Raw genomic sequence first — 12877 nt, 5'->3', positions numbered from 1 at the left:
TTTTCCAAAAGCTTGTACACCAGAGAAGATCACTGGAAGAGGGCACAGTTTTTCTGTTCACGTCCCACATTTATTTCACAGAAGCCAGCTTTATGCCGGGCTCTGCATTTCCACCATTTAACCATGGCACAGTTAATCTCTGGAGAGACTTGTTTGCCAGCCAAGTACCACTGCATTTCACTCTATATGCTGCTTAGAACAAGAGATGGATGTGTGTTGTGTAGATTCCCCAGAGCAGATCTTGTTTTCAGCCTGGCTGCCCAGACCTGCCTTGTTGTGTACAGTCCCACTGGAGCACACCCAGCACTCACTGATCCCAGAGGCTGCCACCATTGCAGTCACAGCAGGCCATGGGCTGGCACAGCTGGCAAATCTGGTTTTTCATGGCCCTTTTCTCAGTGGCTGGGTTCACTGATCTTCCAGGAGATAAAATATCTTCTACACTGCAAATTGGCATCTATGGAAGAGAAACCTGTTTGCTTCATGGGCTACAAGTGAAATATAAACTTAACATTTTCTACATATATGTATTTAACAGATATACTCCATTCAGAAAACAAAAAAAGTCTTTAGAATTGGTGGTACATACTAATACGTATTTCAAAAAGTCCAAGGCTACAAAAAGTTTTTCCTGGAAGAGTCTACAGCTACTGTTTTTTGTTTGTTTTCTTTAGTATGAAAAGATAATCAGCATTCTCAATCGATAAAGCTTTAGGCTCCTCTTTAGCTATAGTACTAAATCTGGGCCTTATTAAATCTGAGCCTGTTGCTATGTAATTTCATAGCAAGCTCACAATGCTGCCCCACCTATTGATTTTAAAAGTTGCAAGGTAGTAGTACCAATGTTTTTCCTTATATCACCAAAAGCCCGTGTAGCACCATCAAAACAACAAAACCCCTCTCAATGCCATGTTCTCCAGAGGAAACAAGTGTGTGTGGAAAGGACTGATTGAAGATACGCCCACAACGTGCTGTGTATATTTCCTTTTACTTTACCTCTGACTGTACCACTGGTGTGAGAAGGTAGCAGCAGTCTTTGTGCAAAGAGGGCAGTCAGGCAATGTGGTCAGTGCCAACAGGCAGCTGCCTGGGCTGGCCAGTGCTAATGGCACACTCACTTTAGGGTAAAATTGCTTCCTGTTGTCATTGATGTTTGCAATGGTTAAGAATAATCCTGGGATGTGATCCTTTTAAAAAGAGTGTTAGTGTCTTTTCAGGGCACCTCATTTAGGTTCCTGATGCCACTGCCTCCTCAGACAGGCTGCTTTTGCATCAATGGAGAGGGAAACCTAAAAGAGCCCAAAGACAAATGCTTTGCAAGAAAAATCTGCACAAGGACAGAGAAGTCGTTATGTGGATAACTGCCAGGTTGCAACAAATCCTGTAAACAGGGATTTCCTAACTGGTTAGGAAACTGAAACAGGCATAAAAACAGCCAGTAATCACAAAGAAGATCCTCCCTGTGATGTCATATCCCGGAGCAGGGCTTTTTTACTGTAATTGTAAGCTGCTAGATCAAGTTCAAGAACTTATTGCACAACTACTGAGGTACCTGTTGAAATGGAGGCCTGGTCTTGATTGATGTTTGTAATAAAGTCATAACCACAGTTAATAATAGGAGTACCAACTGAATGGATAATCTCAGTGAGTATTACATGAATCAGTTTCATAGCTGCACTTTTTTCTGTTCATTTCTATTCAGTCTTCTTTTTGGTTTCATCAACTCATGTGACCCAAGCCTGCTCATGCTCTTGCTGAGTTCATTGTTAATAAACACATATATAAACCTAGTTTCCCTCAGGTTACCTGTTTTGTATTCTCTAATCTAGAAGATTAATTCCTTTTTCTTTCCTTTTTTTCAAGTCTTTGGTGGCCATGATGGAATGTAGTGTATATTGTACTATATACAATTTTACTGTATTGTATTAATGGTAAATAGTGTGGAGACAAAAAGTCTTCTCTGTGCCTTGATAGCAGCATAAGCTGCCACTATAAAGGACAGTGCTATTTACAATCAAGGAGATCCTTACTTGCTCTGCACATCTCCTTACAGCTGTGGAAATAATTGCATCTCTTCTGCTAGGTATCAATGGGTTGTATGTAGGTGTACATGCATCTTCTTACAGCCATGCTGGCTTCTGTGTGTTTCTGTGTGCAAGAACAGAAAACTGTTCTGGTGGTCAATGGTATTGTGTGTTTTGCTCCTTCATATCTTCCTTTAGATTCTTAGTGTAGTCTTACAGCAGAAGAGTTTCTCAAAGAAACTCAAGAGCCAGGGCTTCAGCAAGGACACCAGAAGCCTCATAGAGGCATTAGGAAGTTGAACTGATTTACTGACTGAGACACTGGTGAAAGTAAAGAACCTTAGGTAAATGGTATGCTCATCTCTGTCTCAAAAGGAAAGGTGAGATCAGCTACTGTGCTCTAATACTGTACCAGTGCAGGTGGCATTGCATCTCCTGTCCTTCCTTGAAGAGGTATGAACTTTAAGGACTGTGATGGTACTATGTGGTCCTAGTAGGCTTCATTATCATCTTGTTTAGTGGGGGCTTCTAGTTAACGAGTGGTTGAGACAGCTTTCAAAATATTTTAAAATATTTTAAAATGTCAAAACCAGTTTTAAAACAGGTTTGAAAAGGGTGGAGGCAATGGAAATGAACAAGGGAGAAGCAGAAGCTTAGGTGGAGAAGAGAGGCTGGAATGAGTAGGTGGTGATGGCAGCAATGCAGAACCACATGGTGCTTTGAGAGGTCACAGGTCCATGTGGTGATTCAAGATCCTTCATTCTTCCTCTGCCATTTGGCTTTCAGAGTTAAAAGGCAGTGGCAGACTCTGCTCAGGAAGTACCTTTCTAGTTTGCCCTCAGAAAACAGATAATTACGAAGTGTGTTCTTTGATTCTTGAATAAGATTTCTGTTTACACATTTCCTTGGGCTGAGCTGAGTAACACCTTCTCACCATTTAAGGAAATGAGCTGAGCATTGCCTTTTCCCATACTTACAGTCTCCCACATCTTCTTTGAAATTATTATACCTTGGAATTTTTGATCATCCTTGATAAGGACCATATTTTACTCTATATCCTGCTTACTGTTGCACAGTTGTGTGTTGAGTCTAGGACCAAAGTATACTTAGCTTGGCACTAAACATTAACCACAAACTGAATATCAATAAACCTGTGTTGACAGTACTATTACTTCCTATTTGGACATTCAAAGACTTCATAAGAAACAGATATTGATAATTAAATTATTCAATTATTATAACAGATAATTCATAAATAACACAAGATTGATAATAAAGGTTTACTCATTATAGGAATTTCTTCAGGATTTTTTTGGGTATTTGTTTGATGGATGGGCTGTTGTGGTTTAGAAATGTACTTCCCAATTTAGTGCTCCCACTAAGACTCTTCCTACAAAGTGCCACTTGCTTCTCCTGCTGGGTGGGCTGGAGAAGAGACTTGGAGTCCAAGAAAGGTAAAGATTATGGGTTGAGATAAGAACAATTTACTGGAAACAGCAATAATATAAGAAAGGAAGCAGTAACAGTGACTATATTAATGAATAGACTCCCTTCCCCCATCTCTGGGCAATAATCTCTGGGTCCTGGCCATACCGCCTCTTGGCTACTGCAAAAATTAACCCTGCTCTGGCTGGAACAAGAACACAGGGCAAATGTACAGCTTCTCAATTTTGACATTTTATTATGAAAAATACATTTTTGTTCATTGAATCCCAATAGATTTTTTCCACCTCAGTACCTGTCTTGGTTGTTCCCATTTCATCAAAAACAGCAGCATCTGCAGTTCATCCAATTATGTATTATGCAGTGTGACTGATATCTGTCATTAGGGATTCATTCTTTCTCTGCCCTCTGAGCAGAGACACATTTTGTTTTATGCATGTCTCTCTCTTAGCCTCGTTACCAATGGACATAGATGAACACTGCTGAAGTGACTGGTACAATAAAGGCACAATGCAATAAGGCCTGTGGTACATCTTGGTCACTGTTGAGGTTTTGAACACCTGGAGTAGTGCCAGGGAAAGCCCTGCCCATAGGCAAGATTCTCAGAGCTTGAGGTCCTTCATCAGTGATGCCCTCTGGAGCTCTGGGCAACGTTTTTGCTGAATGGAAGACACTGATTACCTTGTAGATAAGGACCAAGAACCCAGATGTGATTTGCTATTATGTGGGAGGCCAATGCAAAGTTGAGAGGCTAGATTTGATATGGCTGTGATTGTTTGCACTGTTGAGAAGATACATGAGAATATCCCCATGGGACTATAGCTCCTCTCTTGGGCACTTTCTATGACTGTACCCTCAGCAGGAGACAATAAAGTATTGCTGCAGTAAGTAGCCAGTGAAGGTTAAAAGTAAGATTCACTCCCAAATTTTGGTGCTATTGGTTGCATCATATTCTGCAGTTAAATTGACAGTAGTCCTCAATATTTTCCTGACAAAAGTGCTCATCTTTTCTTACTTGTTTAGGATCAATCTTGACCAAGAATGCCTTGTCAGAGGCATTTCTGAGTCAAAATAATGATGCTTAAGGAAGCAAAAAGTATTAGCTAAACTTTTAAAACAATTTTGTTTCTATTCCCTTATTGAGTGAACACAATTCTTGTGAACACTTTCTGAAGAAAGAAAATTTGTGAATGTTGATTTGGTGGTTCAGCTCTTTCTGGTATTGATTTTGTCCCCACTCGTGTTTTCTTTGAAATCCAAAGCATTTGTGCTTGCAGCCTGTTTCCAAATCTGTTTCTATGATGTTTTCTTCTGAAAATGGTTTCTTTAGATGCTCTAACTACCCTCTGTATCTGCGTTGATGTCTGACCAAGACTTAGTTTTGGCTAGTTTATTTTTAAAAGGAAATGAAAGAACCTTCTTAAAAATCTTAGCTAGCGATAGAGCTGAGATTGCACCACATTATCATCTTAAGATGGTTTCAGGTGGAACAAAGAAAAACTGACTGGTAATACCTCTTTTCCAAAAATACACAACATTTTGGGTCTTACTGGCTGATTATCTGAGGGTGGGAACAGTGAAAGAGTGGCAATACTTTTAAAAAGTCTGAAAAGGGAATGCCTACAGAAATGCATGATTTGTAGTTAAGCTGTGCATGGGCTTCTCTGCATTACGTTGTGTTGCTTTTTGTGTTGTTTCATTTTGATGATTGTATTGTGATGGTACCTGGAGACTCTATGTATGGATTTAGGCCTTGTTCCTCAGACAGTGTACCTTTTTAGAATGAAAAGAGGGCAACTCTTCCAAGGAACTTACAGTCTTATTCCATATGTGTCAAAGAAGGAGGTTTGAAGTTGTTTTGGAGACAGCACCCAGCTATCTGGTAATTGATCCCTTGGGCTGGTATACCGTATAAAGTTGTCCTATTGCTTCTTTCCCTGGTAGTCAACCCTGGCAGGGAAATGGCTTAGCTGTTTTCCGTGGACTATAATTGGCCTGACATGATTATCCTGTTTTCTGCCTTCCAGCAAAAACATGGAATTACATGGCAGCATTTCTATATGACACCTTATAGGTTCACCTGGGCTGGTCCTCATCTCTTGAAGCAGGATGAAATTTAGCTTGTCTGTCACAGTTTCATACATGTCTGAGTACTAGAACAGTCTGAAGTGAGTTACCTAAAAAATTCATAAAATCTCTCTTGCTAGAGTTAATCCTCTAAGAGCTGGAGCAGTATTCTAATTTTTGCCTCTGTTCACACAGACACAGATCATTATCCTCTTTGTATCAATTATTTGGACATTACAGAACTGATTATTTGACAACATTTTTGTTGCTGTTTAATTAGCAAACTCAAGTCTTTCAGTTTTTTCTCATATGCCAGGCTGCCTAACTCAATCCTCTTCAATTTGTGTATGTTTAATAGCTGGTAAGAGTTAAAGCATTTTATAGTGGAGAGAGGAAAAGAGTGGAAGAGAGTACAACATGGAAGACACTGAGCAAGCATCCACATGTTCTTCTCCAGGGCTAAAAGCGTATGCAAAAGCATCTCAGTGCTAAATCTCATCACCTGCACTTACATTTAACATTGTGTATTTGGGATCTGGTCCAAAATGTAGTTAAATTTGTGTTGTTTATGTAACTTGCCAGATGCATCCTGCAACATTTTAGTTCTGGGGTATAATTTGTTATTCTTTGTGCAGTGTCCTTCCTTTGATTGCTTGCTTTCAGAGTCAAATATCTGTCTCCATCTACATTCTTGTCTTAGGCTATGTTGAGACTGAGACCTCACTGGTTGCTAACCTACTTGGTATTAAATGTGGATCATCAGATTGTGGGACTCTGTTTTTGCTCTTATTAAGTGTGAGCAGCCTTGCTAAAGACTGAACTAGCCTCTCGGGTTGGTTTAGGTCTGTTGTGTTCAGAGAGGATAAAGAACCTACCACAGCTCTATCTAGATTCAAGAGTGTAAGTCATAAGTTTATCACTTCTTTGATACTCTGAAAATAATGAATGTCTTTCCTCTAAACCAGGAGTCATAGCTTGTGTGTACAACAAAGAGGTATCCTAGACCATAAATGAACAAATTCTCTAAAACACGCATACATCATTAGTGCATAACTTGCAGTTGCTGAAGAAACAGCCTGCTCCTCTGGTACCACTAACTATGCAAAGTTCTTTTTCAAATGTTAAAAATCGATGAAAGAGTTTTCGAAAATAGTGTGTGGGAGACAGCTAAACAAATAGTTTCATTACCAATAAATTATTATCAACAGATGTATTGCATATATTCTGCATTTTAAAATTACAAATGCAGATGTCTCTTATTATTGTGTATAATATTAGGATATTTTTAAACATTATTGCAATGTTAAAGCAATTTCTTACCTACTATGGGCAGTAAGGGTGTAACAATCAATTTGCATGCTGAAAAACTCAAAGATGTTTCATGTTCAGACAGTATCAGAAGACTTGAAACATAAATCATACATACCCTCATTGCACAAGTTGATTTAAGTAACACCTATTCATTGCAGCATGGCTCACCCCACAAGTTAAAAGAAAATGTGGAAGGCAACCCAAGAGATTGGTAGAGAAAGAATAATATAATTACTGATCAGACTCTTCCTGGGTGCATCCAAGCAGATTACAAAAGTGGAAAGAATACTTATCACTGTGTTATTAGTGGGGAAATGTAGATGGAGAAGCAAGATAAATTTAAATGAAACCAATTGTCCAGAGTGACTTAGCAATCTGTGACAGGGCTGGGAATGGAACCAACCTGTTATGAGACTTTTTCCAGCAGGTTACCCAATGGTCGTGCTGCCTCTCAGCAAGTCTGTATGTACAGTACCAAACTGTGTGTTACTATACCCAAATCTGAGCTATACTGTGAATACACAAGTTTTTAGAGCTGGAGACATTGGAGACAGCTTTAGTTGCCCAGAGAACAAAGGAAATGTCAATTCCCTTGAAAGGACAGCAGATTTGCTCAAAATGGGAGGGCTGGAAAGAGTGGATGACAGCGTAGAGAGACTGAGTCCCAGCATTCTTCACTGCATTGTCAGGGTCTCAGTTCATTACCACAGGTTCACAAGGCAACTGTTTTACACTCTTAGAAGCGAATGCCCTGCATTGCTCCCTGCTAAAAATCAATTATCTCCTTAGCGGTATCAAAGGCATTCCTAACCACCACCAAATTCTCCACATATATCAGACTGACACACAAAGGGAATGTTAGTTGCACAGATACCTGAGTACCCAACTCACCTCTCACCAGAGAACTCTGGCAACCCGCAGGAGACAATTCATTCACACCATGTAGCAGTGCCCAGCACTCTGGGCAGCTGGTCTAGTGGGAGGTGCCCCTTCCCACAGCAGGGGGGCTGGAACTAGGTGGTCTTTAATATCCCATCCAACCCAGGCCATTCTATGATTCTGTGCCCACCCAGACAGGTCTGGAGACAAAACAAACCCAAAGCAACTGCTGTGTATTAAGATTCAATGCCATATTTGTAGCTCACTGTGCAACCTTCTGTGACATTACCACCTTTGTCAGAAATTAGAATTTCTTCTCTATCAGGCCTCAGAGTTTAAATCACAGTAATATAAAAGTGCACTGCTATTTTTGCATATTGATTTTCATGGTGAAGGTATGTGATCACCTGTTGGGTGAGACAGCTCATTACATGGACTGGATTACAGATATGTGGGGGCAACAGACCAGATGGGAAAGGTGGTTAAGAAAGTATTTTGCTCTTGAAAAAAGCTTCTCTTGAAATGTGTAGGCAATTTTCTTCTCCATCACAGAAATCTCTTCATTTACAATCAACAGGGCACATATCAATAATGGGTTTGTTAAGTCAAACTAGCTCTGTGTGCTCTTTTCTTGCCAGTTGCATGTATTGCAGCAGTTTCTTTAAATCGCCATTCATGACCTGAGCTCCCACTTGCAGGTGGTAACAAATAGTCTTGAATGGTTTTGAATAAAAAGCTGTCAGAAAAATTATTGAAACACCTCCTTTTTGCAATTTGCTGTATACATGCGGTGCTATAAAGCTATGCTTTAAGATATTTGTAGTAATTTGTTAGTTACAACATACCTTTTCAAATACAGTTAGCCAAACTGATTGCTACATAAGCCTGTCCTTGCCCACTGCTTCCCCGGAGATTGTCCGGACCAAAACCATTAAGAACTGCAAAGATCCAGTGTGGAATGAAACATTTTGCTTCAGGATCCAGAGCCAAGTAAAGGTAAGATGCAGAGTACATTTTTTTTTCTTTTGGGGCAGAGATATCATAGTGTGATCAATATGTACAGCAAAATAAAACCAGAACTAAATATGTGTGAAGGACTACAAGGATGCTAGTAGGGGGATTTGGAATAAAATGTAGCAGCAAAATTAAATTTAATTTTCTGATATGTAAAAATTAACCAAGATACTTCATAACCGTTCCTATGGTGTTCTATCACTTTTCACTTTTTCTTTTCCATTTTTAATCATGTCTTTTCACTAATAAATGTGAAAATTTCAGAGTAAATTGAATAGTGTAAAAGATATGTATATGCTAGGTAGTGAAAGCATCACAGGGCGGTACTTTTTTATTATTCCTTTGTAATGACCAGAAATAAAAAAAAAAAGTCACAAACCAACCGTTGAAGTTTGCAAAAGAGAGCTTGATGAACTTTTATCATAATGATAAATATTAAAGCTTAAGAAGATTTGCAAGTCCCACTGTCTTTTCCCTCCAAAAGGCAGCATCAACATCAGGGTCTAGGAGTCCACAAAGATCAGTGGTAGGCTAAGCAAACCAAGCTTGTTTCACACCAGGGGCAATCAATCTCTGCTTTACAGTTTGCACTGTTCATTTCCTAGTGCTGGGGCCAGATCAGGACTCTCCAAAGAGGCAAATCAGCAGGCCAGTCCCTTGGCTCTCTCAAGAATTGATAAAATCCTCCAAAGGAACATTTGGAATAGCTCAATGTGTTCCTACACCACAGGATCTCCAGTGAACAATCCCTCTAGCCTTTGACTGCAGAAGTTGCCCATGGTGCATGCTCTCAGGCTTTCTTCCACAGTTAGGTGGTGCTGGCCCTGTTTGGTAACTTTCACCTTTCACGTCTGCCCATCTGTGGCCTACAGCCAGTGCTTTCCCTGTAAACTTAAAAAAATTCCAGCTTCTTTCAAAATTCCAGTGAGGCACAATTGCATGAAGCCCTGCAGGGTTTTTAGGGAGGAGAAAGGCAAGGGACAAACATTGCAGCATGGGAACAAACACCCACTGATCTGCAACTCTTGCACAGGAGCACCTGCTCTTCCTGAAAGATTTTTCAAAACCGCAATACCACACAGAACAGCTAAAAAAATACCTTGGCCATGGAAGCTGCTTGAACTAGTCCTTCAGAAGTAGTGCTTGGGAAGACCTTATGTTTAATTTCAGTAAATTTGCAGCAGGAGACAAGACATGTGGCATTAGCTGGAGTAGTTTTCAGTGTGTGGCAACAGCAGCATGGTGGTGGTGGCTGTGGCTTGAGCGTAGGCTGCAAAAATGTATCCTGGGGATCTGAGACAACCAAAGCTTAGCAGTTAAGATAAGGCTCTTGCAGGTTTCTCTGTACATGCTGCAATTCCTGTGCTCATTATCCTCTGTGCAGGCCAGTTTGCTGATCCAGTTATTTTCTTCTTTCCTGTCTTGTGTTTTGCTGAAGTATTCATCTTCCTAAATTATGGTAGCCAGAGCTCAGTAAAACCATATAATACTGTCACTGTGGAAGAAAAGAGATGGGGCATGGTTTGGGCATGTTTGTGCTGGTTTTTCCCAGGAACAGCAGTGTTTTGATGAGTGTCTGACAAACAGTTGGCTAGAAAGGGTTTCCCAGGCTTGTGCTAAAGGCACAATTCCCACAGCTCCAGGAGGGTGACCCTTCCCAGAGCTGGTGGCATGCAGCCTGCCAAGGGCTGTCTCTGTTCATTACCTGGCTCCCAGTGATGCTGCCCTCATATTCTCTGTCAGGAGAGTTAGAAACAGTGAACTGCCCAGACACCCCTGGCTTCTTCCCATACAGCATGCTAGGGGCATGGCCAGAGATCTCCCTTGGCCAGCCAGCGCCCTGTGCATGCCTCTCCTGGCCAGCTGGGAGTAGCTGGGACTGCAAATCAGTTGGTCACTCAGAAAATAAGTCAGGCATTTAAGCCAGATAAGGATATCCCATTGCAGTATCACAGCTAGGAAAACTGATCTGGTTTTCAGTGCAAGCCTGCTTTCTATTAACTGCAGACTATTGCTTTTAGGCATATCCTCTCCATCACTTTCTGTAATCCTTTACAGGCTATTTATGGCTGGCCTATAAACCAAGGTGCTGTGGCTGCTTGTCTCTGCCTCTTGACAGTATGTTTCTATTAGCAAGTGTCATGGACAGGGCTGACCTCAGTGCAATACTTTTATATAGGTGGCCTTAAAGGTCAACAGCATTTCTGTCTTCTGACAGTAAATTGCAAACTCAAGGTTATTTGCCATCTCTCCCTTGGTGGTTTCTTGCAGGTTTCTTTCAGTGTTATTTGTCTAGTCAATCACTTATTACAGTTAGGTATGGACCATTCTGAGATAAATTATGAACTTCTAAGACAACAAAGTTCACATGCTCACTCTCTTTTATCCATGTGTTTGTGTGTGAGACCATGAACCCAATTGTGTGTCTTTAATAAACATCAAGCCTCTTAGCAAGTTAAATCTGATGCATAAGTAAGAATCTGAGATAAGCGCTCCCTGTAATTTGCATGAAAATGAGCTGCTGAATATATTGAGGGAGGCTTGAATTATTGCCCCACTGAGTTAAGGCTCAGCACCTGGGAGGCATCTCTGAGCCAGCCCATGTCGAGCTACTAATCAGGCACAGGAGGGGCTGTTACCCTCTCCTCTGCATCCAAACAGGCTGGTGACAAAGCAGGGAGAGGAGGAGATTTATACAGTGGTATTTGTGCAATTTAACAGAAGCATATTGCTTTCTGTAGATTCCATGGTAATTATCTGCATGTGATCTGTTTAATAATTTACAGGATAAAATTATGCAACCACGAAGTAATTATATAGTACATTCTTAATGTATTTTATTTGCTGCTTATATCCAAGGATTTTTAATCTACCAATAACAACAAAGTCCTGACAACTAGCTGGTTTCCTACAATTCAGGAAAAAGTGGTGACCTCAAACCAAATTGGAGGCCAAACATGGTTTTCAATATTCCGTGATTCTACTAGCTTTTGTTGTTTAAATTACTCTGCAGGAAAACTAAACAACAAACCTGACTCTGTGTTAGGTTCAGAATATCTTTCTTCATCTCTGTGTGGATGCAAAGGTTCTGCATGCTCTCTCGCTTCTCCCCATGCTTTCCCTGTTTTCCTTAACACGCTGAGCACATCAGCATCATTTTGTGTCTCTGTAAGGTCTCAACAAAGGATCCTAATTATGAACCTCTGTTCACAGAATATTCTTGAGATGAAAGTCTATGATGAAAATGTAGTCACTAAAGATGACCTCCTCTTCACTGTTCTCTTTGATGTTGCTAAAATCCAGCTTGGAGAAACAGTTCACTTGACATTTCAGCTAAATCCCAAGGTGAGTGATAAAACTGCCTTGGTCACAGGAAGAAAATACATTTTTTTGATATTACCTCATGAATAAGTTCTTTTAAAGCAATTGTAGGTAGGAGAGTTTGTTGCCTCTTGGTATGCACTTCATATACCCTGTGAAGAATCTTCCAAACCTCAATCAGCAAAGTAGACAAGGGCATGATCCCGAAGGCTTTTGCTAGCTCATCAAACCACTTAGCAGATGTTGTTTTCTGACACCAGAGTTGCCTTTTTTCCCCCTCTTTCTGGACTCTGTTGCTCAAACAGGTTTTGTTGGAAATACAAAACTTCATCACCATTGCACAAAGTTTCTTTGTTAGAATTTCTTTTCCTGGCACAAGCACTTGTGAATTTGGGCATACTCTGGCACAGATGATGCAGTATCCCTTAAAAACTGATTCCTTGCCCTGTTATTCTTTTGAATATACCTGAAAATAATCCAAAGGTCCATACTGAGGCGCTAAAACCAGCTGATGGCCAGTTGCTCAAGCAATTTCATTGTTTCAGTGTGCTTGAACACTTACATGATGACTTCAACATGGGATGTGGGTATTCAATTTAGATACTTCCACAGATTTGCTATTTCACTGACTTTTCTTATACGGTACATATAGGTATTCAGCTGCACAGTGATTTTGGCAGGCATTCTGCCTTAACTTCTCTGGGCACTGGTCAATGTGTTGTCCGTGTTATAGGAGTCCTTTTGATCAGAAGAATTGCAAATGCCCTCTTCTATTCAGCAGTATCCCTCTTCAGATAACATTACACAGAGGTTAAAAG

General features: G+C 40.4%; 1 protein-coding gene across 1 annotated transcript in view; it reads left to right on the top strand.

The window, feature by feature from the left end:
• Positions 1-12877, top strand: part of LOC129121183 (cytosolic phospholipase A2 epsilon-like) — a 32306-nt gene that overhangs the window by 4665 nt on the left and 14764 nt on the right. Inside the window, exons 3-4 of the mRNA XM_054634240.2 lie at positions 8584-8720; positions 11952-12083. Coding sequence (XP_054490215.1) covers positions 8584-8720; positions 11952-12083 — 269 coding nt within the window. The remainder of the gene's footprint in view (positions 1-8583; positions 8721-11951; positions 12084-12877) is intronic.

The sequence above is a fragment of the Agelaius phoeniceus genome, chromosome 6, assembly GCF_051311805.1.
Source record: "Agelaius phoeniceus isolate bAgePho1 chromosome 6, bAgePho1.hap1, whole genome shotgun sequence".
NCBI classification, from domain to species: domain Eukaryota; kingdom Metazoa; phylum Chordata; class Aves; order Passeriformes; family Icteridae; genus Agelaius; species Agelaius phoeniceus.
Note: the sequence above shows the minus strand (reverse complement) of the source record. Positions and strands in the feature narration are given on the sequence as shown.